Source organism: Nansenia antarctica, assembly GCF_963989245.1.
Source record: "Nansenia antarctica genome assembly, chromosome: 9".
Lineage (NCBI taxonomy): Eukaryota > Metazoa > Chordata > Actinopteri > Argentiniformes > Microstomatidae > Nansenia > Nansenia antarctica.
This window is the reverse complement of record NC_137679.1, coordinates 24271620-24289119: the sequence shown is the minus strand read 5'-3', so window position 1 is coordinate 24289119 and position 17500 is coordinate 24271620. Positions and strand designations below refer to the sequence as shown.

The 17500-nt window shown below is 45.7% G+C and overlaps 1 protein-coding gene across 1 annotated transcript in view; it reads right to left on the bottom strand.

The window, feature by feature from the left end:
- Positions 1-17030, bottom strand: part of smad6b (SMAD family member 6b) — a 25076-nt gene extending 8046 nt beyond the window's left edge. The window contains exons 1-3 of the mRNA XM_080539911.1: positions 16214-17030; positions 12032-12088; positions 10979-11056 (exon numbers count right to left, since the gene is read on the bottom strand). Of these exons, the coding sequence (XP_080396037.1) occupies positions 10979-11056; positions 12032-12088; positions 16214-17015 (937 nt within the window). The 5' untranslated portion in view covers positions 17016-17030. The remainder of the gene's footprint in view (positions 1-10978; positions 11057-12031; positions 12089-16213) is intronic.
- Positions 17031-17500: the final 470 nt, after the last annotated feature.

Here is a 17500-nt window from a genome sequence, read left to right as displayed (position 1 = left end):
CCACACACTTCATATCAATTCAAACATTATTTTTGTGGCCTGAGATTTATTTTTGCTTGAATAAGATCCTGATGCTGAGGCTTACGGTCTTAAACGTTCTAAACAATCGAAACAATCAAAACTGAATGTTTCTCCATCGAGTATCGAGACTGTGTGACAAAGATTAGTACTCACTGATATTCATTTAAATTCATTCATTATTATCTCATTATTATGTCCATATACTTATACTCTTCTGTCTCTTAGAGGGTTCAAACCCTTCATTATAAGTAGGAAACCAATTGTGGTACTTTCTGGTGTAAGGTTGAAGGCATGGTTTCCAGTGAACAATAACAAGGAACTCTATTATTAAGAGTTATATTAGTCTCACTAATTTAAGGTGAAAGCCAGGTATTTGGTTACCATTGGCCTCAAAGCTGGAGCAGCTATGATGGACATGGTCTCCGCTCCAACAATGCCTTCCTATTGATCGGCCCAGTGGATCAGAGACCGTGAGGAGAATGTGTTCTGTCAGGATAATGTGGCATGAGAGTTCTGTTTCAATCACAACACTTGCTGCGCTGTAACCCACACTCCTCTACCACCAGCACCCAGACACTAGCTCCCCAAACAAAGACAACTCCCCCACCCCCCGCCCACTCCCAACTCCCCACTCTATTCTGACAACTCGGTTTCACAAGACGAAGAAAGACGCAAGAGTGAACATTTCCAATAATTCATGAAGTCCTTCCCTGTCAACATCTGCAAAGAATCTTGAAGCTAAAGGGAATGGCAGGATTTCATTAAGTAAATTATGAACTGGCAGTCAGTGAGAGGGGAAGAGGGGGAAGCTACAGCCAGTCCGCTAATCTAAACCCGACCCTCAAATGCGACAGGCTGACTGCACATACTGGGGTGCACAGGATCTGAGAACGCACACAAATACAGGATCACTAAACACACACAACAGAAGTGGATATCATCTGGCCTGTAGAGCACAATCTAATATTATTTTCACTTAGGATTTGAGATTTGTACATCCCTACTACCACAGAAAGAAACTAGTAAGTTACATGACAAATTCCTCATTCTTGCTCTTGAATAAATCTACAGAGGGACACTAGATAGTACAGTATATCCCGATTTTCTGGTTGCTTTAAGAAAGCAACAATACCCTCCTCAAACACCTTGGCATTGCGCCAAAAACATTTCGAATGGTCCAAAATATATTTTCAGCATACAAAATTCCAATGTCAACAAACAAAGTTGACATTGAGTGAGTGAGTGTGTACTGACTGACAGACTGACTCACTGACTGAGCAGGTGAACAGAGTGACAGGATGTCATGACCCTGATGACCCCCAACTTATTCACTACAAGATGCAGTTTATTCTGTGTGTTTCCACAGGCCACAAGAACAATTCTTACATAATACGAACATTAATATTAATAACATCTTACATAATAAGAGAAAACAACAGAGTGTGTCTGTGCAATACCTGGACGAGCCACTGAGCTCAGCCATTGAGCCAGATACACCAAACACTCCACAAGAGACACCATATATAATGCCTTAGAACAACAGGCTTTAAACAAAGTCTAGATAGGACAAGCAGATAAACATAGATTTGTAACTGAATTGTGACTTGTCACTGAGATACTCCTTTTATCCTTAATCTTGAAGTCAAAAGTGACTATTGACATCTCACATTTTTCATATCAAACATAAGCAAACCATTTTAAACCAAAGCCGTTTACACCGACACCAAAAGACTGAGAGCTGCGTGCTTGAATGTGTATGGAGACAGGAGTGGAAAGAGGATACATCATGTGTGTGTGTGTGTGTGTGTGTGTGTGTGTGTGTGTGTGTGTGTGTGTATGATGGTTTGGGAGAAGATGAAGGTCCTGGCTGTGCTGTGTCAGCCTCTGGCCAAGTCAGTGGGCTGTCACACCAGGGATGGATCCTCCTAGGAGAGAAGGAGCCAGGCCAGCAACACTGTTCCAACCTGGAACATCCACATCCACACTGAGAGCCTGGCCCTGTCCCTGCCCTCTGGCTGTGGCTATGTGGCTGTGAGGGGGTTGTGTGGAGATGTCGGATGACATGGGGCCCCCACAGTTAATCCACACACAGCATTCTGGACGCTGAAAGAATGCGCCGGCTATTCCGAGTTTTAAAAATACTGATGGTGATAGGTTCGGGCACAACTGTCAATGCTCCTCTAGGGAGGAAGGGAAAAACATTCTTAAATCTATTTTAGCCAGCAATCAGACCACAGGCCTAAATCATAGCTGGCCCGGGCCAGTCTCTGGATTTATCATTGTGGGCGAAGTGAACCAGTCAGAAAATAAAAACAGCATCCACAACTGCCACCTCTTCCGCGGGCTATATCCCCCCGGTCCCCAGGCGCTGCAAGCCGAGCGCATTTACAGTGGCCCGGATCAAATGGAGTATTGTTCCCCCTCACAGCCTTGAGAGAAGGCGCGCTAAAACACTAAACTAACAGTTGGACATTCCATACATTTTTAATGGAATTGCGCGCTCTTTATTTGTTGCTGTAACCCCGTGCCCTGAGCTGAATGAATGGTGCCATTGGAGGCGGCAGGCAACGCGCTTGCGGTGTGGTGTGGAGGGAGAGGAGATGGCAACAGCAGCCTTCCTAGAACGCGGCGCGCTACAGGATTAGCTCACCCCCACTGTTTGCTAAGGGAGAATATGGGATATGGGATAAAAAAACGATATCCTATGCAAACGTCCTGGTTTTTTTTTCGCTCCTAATTTTTGCAACTCTGAATGAATTACGGATCCTTAAATATGAACAAAGGCTACCTTGACTTGGGTGACTAGCTATACAGAACCTTCTAGAATGCAATATAAGAATTAACAGCAGTATAACAGCAGAGTATAAGCACAGACTCATATTGTGTACGTGTGTGTGTGTGTGTGTGTGTGTGTGTGTGTGTGTGTGTGTGTGTGTGTGTGTGTGTGTGTGTGTGTGTGTGTGTGTGTGTGGAGCTGTACTATAGATAAACCCTATCTTAGACTGTAGAGGCCAGGCTGCAACTTCACCTGTGAGCCCTTCAGCTGTTAACACCCGACCCAGGCACCACACAGGGCTGCCAAGAGGGGACAAATAAATACCGGACCCAACAGCCCAGTTTCTGTTGACTTTTAAAGGGTTTCAGGCCAAACTCTTCACACTGAATAAGATTAGCTCGGCTTTCATCCCCCCGGTAGAGGTCAGGCAGGCTAGCTCACCACTAAGACTCCTGCTGCCAAAGTCGTCCTTTTACATGAGTTACCACTCTGAATCCACATCATAAAGGATAATACAAACAACCAATGTTCACAATTATCCAGGTCGAAGGTAGCACATGTTCTACACCCTACTCACAACACAATGTGACTCAGATGAATCAATGTTCCCTGTGAAAAATAGGACTTGTATCTCACATTCCCCCTGCACAAAACAGTCAGTGCAGTCTGTGGAGATTTAGAACGCTATTGTCAACCCAAGCTTCTCCGAATGCCTCACATCTTGAAATCCTAAGAAAACAACCTGGAGAGGAAAAAAAAAGAATATATAATCTAATATCCACAACATCTCATTGTTGTTCCACAAAGAGGGGGCATGAGAATGCAGTAGATTGACAGCCATATCATCACACACACACACACACACACACACACACACACACACACAAATGGAAGAATGCATGCATACACACAATCATCAATTAGTAAACCGACTGACTCTATACTGTTATCAATGGCCCTCTCACTCTACGTATGTGTGTGTGTGTGTGTGTGTGTGTGTGTGTATGTGTGTGTGTGTGTGTGTGTGTGTGTGTGTGTGTGTGTGTGTGTGTGTGTGTGTGTGTGTGTGTGTGTGTGTGTAAGGGGAAACGGAAGCAGTGACAGTTCCAGTCCCAGTGACTTGAGAGGATCCAGTAAGTATAGATTGTGGTGAGTATGGAGCCCAAGCCCCTTCAGGATGTACATCTAACCCCCCCACCCCCGACTGGACACCACAAACGTGTCAGGAGAGCCCCTCACAGGCCCAAACGACGCTGGCCTTCTCTTTAACATTCCTCAGCCCCCCCCCCCCCCCCCCCCGCGCTCTGTCAAAGGGGCAATTCACCGCCCGGCGCTTCTACAAAACCCAGGCAGCTTTTTAAAACAGGATGTTTGTCTGAGGCCTCCTTCCCCTCAAATAAACAATCCGCAGAACCTGATTTCTGGAGGCAGGGTGGAAGTACTCGAGTCACATTATTTCCACATCCCGTATCCTGAAGCATTGGGGCTCCTAAGGGAGTGTGGGCGGGCAGGCGCTGGGCAGGCTCTGGGCTGCGGTGGAAACCTGAGGCCATGTGCCAGGCTGCAGGGGGAGACTGAGCCCAGCCTGCACCGCACTGGGGGGGGGGGGGTTGACAGGCTGGAGGGAGGGGGGGGGGGGGATGTGGCCATCACTAATACATTTGTCACTCCATGGGGCTGTGTGTGTCTATTAGCATGTAGCAGAGACAGGCGGTGTCGCCCTTTCGCTGTGCAAACTGGTTCCAGCGTGACCCTAGAGAAGTGCCAACGCTGGGAGATGACAGCGTGGACCTGTCTGAGCGGTGGGGCTGGGCCCAGGTCCACATGCAAAACCACTCAGTCACCCCCCGGTTGGGGGGTGCTTCTTTTACCAAACCCGGGCTTTTTGGAGGCAAATCCAACTCTGTCCCCTTGGTGTGTTATTGCGTTACGGAGCTGACTCCAACTTTGCCCTTAACCTGAGGATGCTCCCTGCCACTCGCATCCGTCCCCTCGTCTGAGGACCTCTTGTCTGAGGGTGTCTGAGGGTGTCTGAGGGTGTCTGAGGACCTCTTGTCTGAGGTTGCTTAGCCTCTTCAATGAGATGGCGGCGACCTAGTGCTTTCAGAACAGCCCTTGTAAATGAAATCAAATATTGCAGAGTAGCTGCGGTTCTGTCCGCTTGATAGTCCTTCGCTGAGATGTTCTGGCAACACAAAAAGCAGACACTCCAAAATCTCAATCTCTGAATGTCCAATGGGGCAGGTGGTAATAGGCCCACGCTATCTTAGTTTTGCGCAGCTAAGGGGCGTAACCTAGACAGACAGTTGGCTTTGGTGTTTCACAGCACTACATTAGCTCTCTACACAGCAGCAACAATCCACAATGTCTCAGGGACAAAAGTCCCCAGAAAAGTACAGTGTGTTCCATTCCGCGTGATACTTTCAGTGTTGTGAGTGTTGTGTGGTGTGGGTTCACCTTAGATGATTCAATGAGCTGTGCATTTGGGTGTGTTGTAAATGATGTCAACTAGATGATGTCACCTAGGCATCCCGCTTTACCTCAGCGGGGACAAAACAGTGCTATTACTTAGAACACAGCTTAAGGCTGGCTATAACTTTTTATCAGGGTCTCAGGTTATTGCGTTTGTCATAGTTTACATACAGTTGCACCTTTACCTGTCAGGGTTCCCACACCTTCTGAAACATCAAATTCAAGCACCTTTCAAGGACTTTCAAATATAATGGCTATATAATAGGAACTATCCGACAATTAAACAATTAACAATTAAAAAGAGAGGCTTGAATGTGTGAACACTAGATGGTCTCTTGCCTTCTCTACCACAGCACAGCAAAACAATATATTGTGAAATAAGTTTGGTTTTTTTAGAGAGAGAGAGAGAGAGAGAGAGAGAGAGAGAGAGAGAGAGAGAGAGAGAGGGGGGGGGGGGGGGGGGGGAGGAATTCAAGCACTTTCAAAGACCCATGTCTATTTTAAAAAACGTTTAAGACTGATTTTTTTTTCTCAAATTTACAAACTTTCAAGGATTTCATGGACCCATGGGAACCCTGACCTGTGTAAACATTGTATTCAAATGACTTTACATTTCATTTTGGAATTGGACAGTACTGGAGTTATTCCGTTTGGGTTATTAGAAGGACTGCTCCTTATTCCACCTGTGTACTAGAACACAACCCACTCAACCTCATGTCATTACAAATGACAGTACTAATATGACAACACGTGACTAGAATGTTGCTACAGAGTAATCACATATCACTACACACAGTATGGGGGCAGCTTCATGTGAAGTCTTACCAAGTGAAGTACATGACCTAACATCAAAGGAGGGGTAACAAACAGTGCGAAAGAAATCAGAAATACAATCAAGCTATTTTCAGCAGTCGATATGCAATCTAATCAGGCCGAGGCGAGGCTGAGGAATCACATGCCTTTTGAGGCGGCGTAACATCTACGGCTGCAATCTAATCAGCGCTAATCAAGAGCAGCATCACATGCCTTGATTACACCGTCTAATTGTTCCATGCATTCCCACTGTCTTTGACACAGTGCGGGGATGGGAAGACGAAGCCCTATGCAAGCTCTTTCTGACACACTAGATACACAAATGTGTGTGTGTGTGTGTGTGTGTGTGTGTGTGTGTGTGTGTGTGTGTGTGTGTGTGTGCACGTGAGTGTGCATGAGAGCATCTGTGCGTGCACATAATGAATGTAAGGAAGGAATTTAACTTTTCGTTTTAGAAATCACAGACAAAAAGTTTGTAGTAGTGCCTATTTGACTGCTCAGCAAAGGACTCATTCTGCTGGCTTTCTGATTTCCTTGAATGCTCTGGTCCACCACTGACACAGCAGTCTATCTGTCAACTTTACCTATCTGTCTGAAGCAACAGTAGTAACTACCTGGAACAACAGTAACAGTGCCTGGAAGAACAAGGCAGTCAATATCACATTGGACCACTGACAGACCTCCTCTGACACAGGGACGCCACAGAGACTGCGGTAGCTCTACCTATGGTAGACCGTGAGAGCAGAGTATCAATCCTGGATGTGGGCCCTGACTAAATGCTGGTGCCCTCTCCCCCCCCCCCCCCCCCCACCCTCCACTGACTTAACAGCAACAGCACACTGTGTCCTCCACGTCTGGCAACCTTGAATCTTTCCACGCGTTCCATCCAATTTTCCGACTTTAGAGACAGAGAGGACAGAGAGGAAAAGAGGGAAATAAAACAGGACAATAACTCTACATGGCCCCGGGTCACTCCTCCAGGTGACTGGGTTCGCACTGACAGTTAGTTCTCCGATGACACTGCTGTCTCCTTATGCTAGCCATAACGGTTGACAGATACGCAGAGGCCCACCATTCCCAACTATAATGTCACCTCTCAGTTACACACACACGCACGCGGACACGCACACGCACACACACACACACACTCACACACGTACACACACACACACGCGCACACACACACACACACACACACACACACTCACACATACACACACACGCGCGCGCACACACACACACACACACACACACACACACACACACACACACACACACACACACACACACACACTGTTACATTGACAAATTCCAATGGGTTGATTGAGGACACATCCTCTGATGAATAAGGCATGTGGGCACTTGTGAGCAGAGGACGTGACAGATGACGTGACACCACACTGCAGGCTGGACCGTCACCAACTGGACCCACAAAGACAGGCCCGTATCAGACTTCACTCCCTACGATATACAGTTACAGTATCATCATCCACATGATCATGGACTTGAACTCCACTATGACTTGTGTATGACTAACATGTCTAATAATAAACAAACCCTCTGCTTTGAACACTCACATCGTTCGACACATTATTCGTCATGACGTTAGAGTGTATAACTGTGTCATCAGACCCATTCACTTCAGGCTAGGGTCGGCCTCGCTCATGGAGTGCAGAAGTGCGTTCAGAATAGGTCATTGTCCTCTAGGAATGACAAACGTAAAGAGTCCCTCATGCCTGAGACAATGTGATTGACTTAATAAAGTCAATGTGTTAGCGGGGAAACACCCCCCACCCCCATCAGACGGTCATACAGGAAGTAATGAGACCTGCTTCAAAGGGCACGACTCTGATGTCCACACAGCCAGTACCAGGCCCGCGAGGAAACAGGTGTGCAGTCTGCCTGAGAAACACAACACAGACGCAGGCTCAGTCCCCCACAACACATGCAGTACAGAGGCTACTGTACGTGCGAAAACACAACACGGTCCAGCGCAAACACTGACACTGGCCCAGGTGGTTAGATGTGAGCAGCCATGAGGCCGTGTCCACTAGGGTTGTCTTTCTGACTCTGACTGTCATACTGTATAATGCAGAGGAGGATGGTGTTTGATACCATTCCACCTCATTACATTCTGTGCGTTACAATGAGCCCGTCCTCTGATTTCTACCTCCACTGGTATAAGTCATAAGGTAAAACTAGTAAGTAAGTGAAAATAAATGTTGTCGATAATATCCAAGCACAGGGACAGGGAGTATTCCAGAATGTCACCCAAAAACCCTAGGCCAACAGTTAGAATGTACAAAACGTTGCTGTGCTAAAGCAGTCACAAAATGTTCACAGGCGGAAGAAAGAGTCCTTCTGTTCCCTTCAGATAAAGGCACAAATCTGACTTTCAAGTGGTGGAGCGAGCTTCTACCAAACCAACCAGTTCCTATGTGTTCCTCTGCCATTGTTCCACAGAGGAGAATGTTTAGAGTGGGTATTTCTGTAGCCTGAGGCGGCACACTGTGGTTGTATATTTGGCTACCCCCCACCCCCCACCCAGTGCCCCTTAGCCTTGCTTTTAAGAGCCTTACTTGTTTCTGCATGAGGGTGGAGAGAGAAGACCACATATACAGCACCAGTCTAAAGTTTGGACACACTTTCCCAGAATGGGGAAGTGTGTCCAAACTTTTGACTGGTACTGTACACACCTACAGTTAAACTGCTCTCTCTCTCTCTCTCTCTCTCTCTCTCTCTCTCTCTCTCTCTCTCTCTCTCTCTCTCTCTCTCTCTCTCTCTCTCTCTCTCTCTCTCTCTCTCTCTCTCTCTCTCTCTCTCTCTCTCTCTCTCTCTCTCTCTCTCTCTCTCTCTCTCTCTCTCTCTCTCTCTCTGTAGTCTGTAGCTGTGAACGAAGGGCGAGATGAGAAGGGGGATCAACAGGCCGTGTCATCTCTGGGTCTGCTACAGAGGACTAAATAAGATAATCCGACCAATTGCATTATGCACATTACTCGTGAACAGAACAGGCTGTATGGAGAGACATTCTATCTCTGGGCTCTATGCGAGTACCCTGGCCCCTGAGGTGACTACTATTCTACATCACCTAATAGGTCAGGACACAAATGAACAGAGGCTGTACCACTGAATACACTCTCAGGTCTCTTCATGAGAAGAGCGCTTCGCCCGTTTTGGACCCCCTACAAACGTCTTATCGAGAGGCTGATCTGCCGAGGCTGAGTCCCGTAGACCGCTGTCCTTCACAGAACACGGGAGTGTGACATGGACAACTTGAGCAGCAGCAGCAGCAGCAGCAGTGGAAGGAAATAGAAACCCTGCATGTCTAGATCCTCCCTCCTCACCACAGTCTCCCAGGAATTGTGGTGCGCGTTCTGACAAGCCCCTCATTTGTTGACTCAGGGAGTGTCGCCGGGCCATGCTGAGGTGGTGACAGCGTGCGTACGGGAGACGAGGGGCGGGGGGGGGGCGCACTGGGCTGACTGAATACTTCACTGCCAGCCAGGTAGCCATGTCAACCAGGGCAGTGTCCGCAGGGCCAGGCCTTGGAGGCCCGGGCCAGGCCTGAGCACAGGAAATGCTGCTCCACCAACCCCCCGGCCCAAAACGAGGGCTCTGATTCCCACTCTGCATGAACCTGATACTATGCATGCACACTGTGGCTCCTTTTTTTTTTAGAGAGAGAGAGAGAGAGAGAGAGAGAGAGAGAGAGAGAGAGAGAGAGAGAGAGAGAGAGAGAGAGAGAGAGAGAGGCATGTTGACTCTATGCCATGAGAAGGGAGTGTTTCATTTCAAATCAGAGGACGGGACTGTTTCTGCTCGCTTCCTTTGGTGTGGCCCCATTCACAGGAGCAACTTCCCCAAAGCCCACCCCTCCCTACAGCCCACTTACAGCCCTGGCTAGATAGAGCTGTGTGTGTGTGTGTGTGTGTGTGTGTGTGTGTGTGTGTGTGTGTGTGTGTGTGTGTGTGTGTGTGTGTGTGTGTGTGTGCGTGTGTGTGTGTGTGCGTGTCACTGTGAGTATGTGCTTGTGTGTGTTTCCGAGCGAGCTTGGATCTTATTACAGTTTGATCCCACTCAAATATTTCTGAAAGAAAAACAGAGGAGGGGAGGCCGGCTCTGTGGCCAATGCGCACGCCCCACTGAACCTCTGCACCACTCACAATGAAACCTTTATCTCCACGGCTCGCACTGCTACTAATGGCCTTTAATGAGGAGGAGTAAAGCACAACATAAAAACCAAATTACCTTCAAAGTTTGCGCATTATCCAAACACACTCCATGGCCACAGACTATGACTGCAGGGGACTGTAAAAAGGACATTCTTTTTCCTGTGCTTGCTTTAACCATTTCAAAGCCAAACAGGCTGATGCAATACCCAAGCTACTCATAAAAACGAAACCGGAGGAAGATCTGTGACTTACTATCCCTAAATCTAAATACGTGAGATGTGTAGCCTGGGTGAGCCAGAGGAGAACTGTGATAAGACCTGTGATTCATGGCGCCTTTTATTCAGCCTGGGAGTTGTACGCAGGGAAACACACGCACACAGCCAGCACAAGGCCACCAAAGGGCAAAAGGCACAATATGTTTGAACAAGGAACACACTCTGTTAGGAGTAATAATTTCTGACTTAAATAGGCAAGTCTGAAAATAGCAAATGCAAAGGACATTATTCCATAGGCTCAAACGTTTCGACACTTCTTTCAACTTCGAAAACTTTCCTCCATGCCGAAAGTATAGCCGTAGACCAATGGCTAGGCACGGTTGGCGCTGGGAGTTTAACCTCTGACCTCACTATGAGACACAGCGAGTGGCCTGTACTTTTCCACCTCTGCCCTGATGGAGAAAGCCTTCCAAGCCTGCGTACCGACAGCCTGCGTGGTAGACACTCACCTGAGAATTCCCCTGGCGTGACGTTTGGTGAGCTGGCCGCCTCCGTTTCAGTGTAAGACAATGTGGAGTCTGACAGATCTGAGGAGAGAGAGAGAGAGAGCACGAACACAAGAGGAATGAGTTTCTCATCTCCCGTCACAGATCCTTCCCTCAGCTCTCATTCATCACTAGAACAATGGACGGATCTCAGCCGAGGCATGTGCTTCACTGGGGAACAACATGGCAACTCTCATGACACACTCACTCCTAGAATGTATTCTCTAATCGAAGATCTAATTCGACATAGGATCATTTTTAGAATAGGATGAGTGCCATTCTAAATATCCTCTAAGCTAAAACACAACAAAACTGTGTTTGAATGGAGAAGTTAAGTTATGATGGGAACACCTTCCCCGATGTTCGCCCCCCATCAAGGAGAGTAACCTTTCACCCTGCAGTGTTGGCTGCCTAAGCAACTCCACTTGTCAGGCCTGAGCCTGGAGAAGACCCCCTCCCCCCATGCACCTCCTCTCCACAAACCCCAACGTGCTCAGCCCTGTGGCAGGGCCGGGGAGACAGTCCCACCAGAGCCCCAGCTATAGCAGCCAGGCTCCAGCAGCCTTCACCACAGACAGCCCACACTGGCTCCGTCTGGCAGGCTGACATTACACTGCTCACTGCCTGGTCTAAGTCTCAGCTCAAAGCTACTGCACAAATTCCCAGTCACTGTGCCTAATTACCACCATTAAAATGCTTCATGTTGTTTTATTCCAGCTTCTCCCCCCACCCCTACCCCCATACTCTGGCTAGGCCAGGGACTCAATCAGAGAGTTTGCTTCAATACATGGCCAGGTTACAATATGTCTAATAATGTTGTCATTGGAAAAGCACACGTGTCATTTAAACAACAATAGGCAGTTTTTAAGTTTTTAAGTTTCAAAAGTGAACGTAACATCAAATTGTATTTCCTCTGATGCCTACAGAATAAGCTTTTTACAATACAAAGTGGTAACACAGTGTGTATACAGGAAAGACACCTGTGCTGTGCGGTGTGGTTCTCTGTGTCTGTCTTACCCAGTGGCTTGTGTTCTTCGTTGGGGGAAAGCCTTGAGTATGGGGGTGGGGGTGACTCTGAAACACAAAACATTCATGTCAAGAGCCTGTCAAAGGAATGCACCACATCCCTGGTCTACACATAATAATGATGATTAATGATTCAAAATTGTATAAGTTATGTTGTTCAAAATTAAGTCCAAAGTTTCTAGCATTTAACTTTTTTTGTCACTTGCTATGATATAAATTAAGATAATGCTTTGTATATCCACATGGAAAGAACGGTAGGCACCAGATTGAAGCTCTGATCAAACAACACCAAAATGAACACATTTCTTGTAATTGCTCTATAAAGGTAGTATTAGAATAATTGACTGCATTCTCACAGCAAACCCTCTTATTAATGTATTTATTTTAATTTCAGTTACGTTTCTGGTAAATCATACACAACGTTCATACTAATGTTTCAAAATACATAAAGACATCTGAACAACTAGGTCTACATACACTTTTAGATTAGAAAAGCAAAAAAAGTATGAATGAAAAAGCAATAACTGCATAGTTAAATTGAGTACAATACTCTGCCACAAAGGTTTTTTACAAAGTAAGATGGTAAGACAGATAAGCCAATCTAAAACATTACGTCTGGTTTGCAACGTCTGTATTTCCTGTTCACTAAACTTGATCTTCAGTAGAACTAAGGGGAAATGGAGAGAAAAGCTGAGGAGAAGGAAAAAACAGAGAGAGAGAAAACTTTCTCAACAGACAGTGACCTCGCCTACAGGGTAGAGGGGAAGGAGAAAAGCATAATAGCAGCGGGTCCTTTAAGAGTGGCGGCAGTAATTGCCAGGATCCGAACTCAGTCACTCAGATACACAGCTAGTCAGTCTGGCGCCAGTAGTATGCAAACTGTATATTATCACCACTCCTTCACCTAAATAGCATGAGGGGACCTCCTTAGGACAAAAGGGCTTTTAAAGCGCAACTTGAAACTGATCTCATTTCAAAGGCATAATGCCTGACCAAATAAAAGAAAAGGAAAAGGGGGTTTGGTCCATTTAAAATGTAAAAGTTATTTTCACCTTAAACACTGCTGGCTTTTCGGCATTTTACACTTTAAATCTTGTAGCCGACTTGTCTACTACAAGTAACATTGCAACCAACATGTTAAATGAAACAAATGCTTGAGATTTTGTGCCTACAATGGTTGTGTAAATGTTTGTGACTAGACTGTGAGATTTATGATTGCAATAGAACTGCTATGCTCTGGTGTAACCTAGTTGGATTTTAAATTAGTATTTACAACTTAACCAACTTATGTCATGAATGAATAGGGTGACAAGCTAGAAAGCTGAATAGAGCTTAAGTAGACTACTTTCCAGTGTAAGATAGTTGTTTGGTAGTTAGTTGGGTTGCTAGTTCAGGTGTAAAACACATTGTTTTATGAGGGCATTTGATTTCATAGTGGATTTATCTAATAAATGAGAGAAACACACAGAATGGCCCCCCTGTATGGTTCAGAAAGGTCTGTACAGTCTATAATGCAAACTGTGTTATAAGACCATGAGGTCACAGATATGATGACATATTAGTTATGATTAGTTACGAAATGAACAGTTATGTTGGCAAGCTATGATTATACTTCATTATGCATTTCCTATAGAGCAGAGTCTTAATGATTTAAATGAGAAGGACAATCATCATAAACAGACTAATTAATTATAAGAATTATAATAAAGAATATCAGAATTATATTTGAAATCATATTCTCGAAAATAGTTGCGGTCTTGCTAAAGCAAATATCCTAAGAAACAAGAAGTTGTGGTGGGGAAAAATAAAAAAGTGTGCAAGCTCCGTGCCTCTCAGTTGACTTTTGTACCTCGCAAAGTATTAACATCCTCGCTTCGGCTACAGCCTGACCCTATAGTGATACTGTACATAAGATCAATTGCCAAACAGACAGGTAAACCACCTAAAATCATCAAACATCATATTCTTGTCGTTGATTTTCCTCATATTTGACAAATGTTAAGATTGAAAAGTAACACTAAATATTAGCCTACTACAATCTTTATCTGACATTGCACCACAAGTGATGTGTAATACAAAAGTTGCATATGTGATTACATAAGGCCGCACCAAAAAGGTAGTTCTTCCTATGTATATCACTATGTTCCAAGTCAAAACCAGTGATCAAGTTTCTCTTTCTTGAATAGTATGAAAGAAATACCAGCTCTATCGGGACGCACGCATGAGTGCGTGTGAGCTATGTCTACTACGAACTTGGTTCCCAATAAAGGATAGACCCTCCCCGCCTCCCCCACGACATGGTCTCTCATCCACCTGCTGGAGAGAACCATTTACATGTTTCCTAGTACTTCAGAGCCTAATAACCAATCAAATGTAACAGCAATGGATGTGAATGGAGGTTTACTTCAGCTTATCAAGGAAAGTAGGCATCTTCTGTATATGACATTGATTTCCCACACGTGTGCACAATCAATTCTGATATCGTTGGACTTGTGACTGTGAAGTGCATGTCACAGCCAGCTGGCTCCACTGAACGCGGATGTTATGGAAAATCCAACCCCTGTGCCAGTGGGGAGACAGAAATACTGAGGCTCGCATCTTTACACACAATAATGCACGTGGTCCTCGGGTTAGTGGGGTCGAGTGGCCGAATGTCAAAGGTTTGCCAACTAAAGTCTAACTGCCAAAAAGCATTCAGCAGGCCAACATGTTATGACGTTGGCTGATACTGTAGGCTAGTAAGGCTACAATGCTGAATTTGATTTTCAGGAAGATGCAGGCCTCGTCTTCCTGCATAACAATAACACAAATCTACCCCTTTTGCTTTGTGTGCCATTAAAGGGATAGTTCACCCAAATTACCAAATTGCCAAGATAAACAGAACCAAAGTGTGGATTGAAGTATAGTATGTCCATGTCCATAGATTCCTTTCAGGGTAAGGAACCAATATGTGATTTTGGAATTTGGGTGAACTATCCATTTAAAGTTCAGACATCTTGGCAGAGGCTGTAACACTGACAGATACAAGCATGTTTCACCATTCTCCTCCTTAGCGGGAGAAGTCTACCTGGCACAAAATCCCAAATAAACACGGGCATGCTTCCAACAAAGGCCTAAAGGACTAGACTAGAGCATCTTCCCACTGCTACAGACTAGGGGGAAAACAACAGGAGCAGAGCTTGAACCAATGATCCTGCAGTTAGAAGGAAAAGCATGTTATAGGGAAAGCTTACCACAAACTCTTGCAAAAGCCAGAGTACGCTACTCTCACTACAATTACTTGTTTAGCTCCGTAACTGTAAATCAAGTTATCTTTGGCTTGATGAAAACAGATATCATGTAGTAGCTAGGTAATTATTATGTTCAGGTCTTGTGTATGGTGAGTCTGTGATTTGGTTCCACACAAATTACGATATTATCGTCTGAGAATACTTGATTTATAATCTATGAATAGTGTAACCCACCATACCTGAATGACTCCTCAGGACTAACTGACATCCATCCCTCTCATGGTGTCTCAAATGTACCCTCAAGCTACAAGTGAGATGACAATGATTATTGTTCACCTTGTGGTTTGAATGACTTCAGTAATCAATACTGACAGTGAAAGCAACTTCTGACAGCTCATGTGTTGCATGCATGCAAGGAATAACTATACATGAATCACTAACTTCAGCTTCAAGGGCCGCTTTGCCTTTGTAAACTAATCTATAACACAGTTCTTACTTTAAATAAACTTATATTGAATAATTAATGGAATATTAAATGATCAAACTCCTTATCTGGATGATAATGTAGCCCTAAGTCTCTAAAAGTCACCTTAATTCTACTTCTATAACACCAAGTCACCAACAGTTCGTTAAAGTTGTGAGGGCCTCACCAACTTTCAGCTACTTATGCTGCAAGGTAAGACAATTTAACATAGCGTAGTGTGTGTGCGAATCACAGGTTTGAATGTTGAATGGAAACAGAACACAATGTTTCAGTGAAGCGAAGGAATCACTATAGGCTTCATTATTCCGACAGATCATAAAAGAAGGAATGAATTGCGAAAGATTGGAAAACGATGTCATGGGATGATTTCCAATGAAAATTCAACAGATGCGGTGTGGTGGATCGGGTCGGGATGTGCCTGAGCACTTCGTCCCTGCGCCCATGAGCAGGTGTTCTTACCTGGCCCACAGAGCCGGCTGTAGTGATAGGGGTTGCAGCAGACCGCCGGACTGTCCAGGGGCCCAAAGCTCTTACACTCACAGAGCGGCTTGAGCTGGGCTGTGTGCTGCAGGTCGGACCAACGGTACAGTTTACAGACGAGGAGCTGCGGGGATGCCGTATGGCCGCCCAACCGCAGCTCTGTCCGGGACACCATAACACAGTCGCTCGGCACCCCTCCTCTGGACTCCACGGCCTCCAACAAGGTATCCAGCGTTCTCTCCTTTAGCCTTTTCAAAAGCGAATATGTGGAGGTTTTGAGTTCTTGCTCTAATATCGAGCGAGGCTTTGCTGCCTCTTGCGCGTCAGGCGAACCGGTGTCCCGTGGCCCGAGGTTCCTCAGCACGAAGTGACAGGACACCGGTTCCCTGGTTCCCTGGGCCGTCTCTGGACCTCTGGGTTCAGAGTGGTCCCGGTCTTTAAATAAACAGCACGTCACTGTCCTGCATTCACTGTCCTGCACAGAGCGGGGGCTTCCCTGCTCCTGGACACACATCGCACCCCCATCTTGGTCCGAAGTGACCCCCAAGCCGCTGCTCTCAGCGGGACTCCGGGTACACGCTCCCCCTGTGTCCCCTACAGGCGACCCGCTAGGGGTCATCGGTCTGAGCTCCGTTTTGGGAATCTTTTCTGGGTTATTGCCGAACAGGTCGTCCCGACACCCCTCGCTAGTTTGGCCATTTCCATCTTCCCCCTCTTTATCTGGAATCAAACGGCTTCTCCAGAGTCGCCGCACAAGACCTGAGCGTTTCGTCCTGAACATACGACAATTTAAAAATCTATATGGGTTTTTCTTATTTCTGTTCAGATATCCGAGCAATACAGATACTTTTAAAGTCGTCGTACAACATTAATGTTTGTCGAATGCCGTGCAGTGCATGCACAGCCGACTGATGAACATTGGTGGCCAAACCGCAACATTAGATTCGAGGCTATATTGTTGCATCTAAAACAACAAATGGCCACAACAAATGCACTGCAACATGGAAATCAAAATGCATTCATCTGAGAATGTTGTCAAGAGTATGCAAAACTGTTATTTCTGTTCCTGACCATACGGGATGAATTGTTTATGTTCGCTACAATTCTAAAATGATAACAAACTATACTGTGCACATGATAACATAAGATTATATAAACTATATAGGACTCATTGTCGTGTCTTAATACAAGGCAACTACAGAGACCAAATCGCTCGCCGACTCGTTATAGTTTCGGACTTTGAAACTCTCTCAGATCTCTTATTCT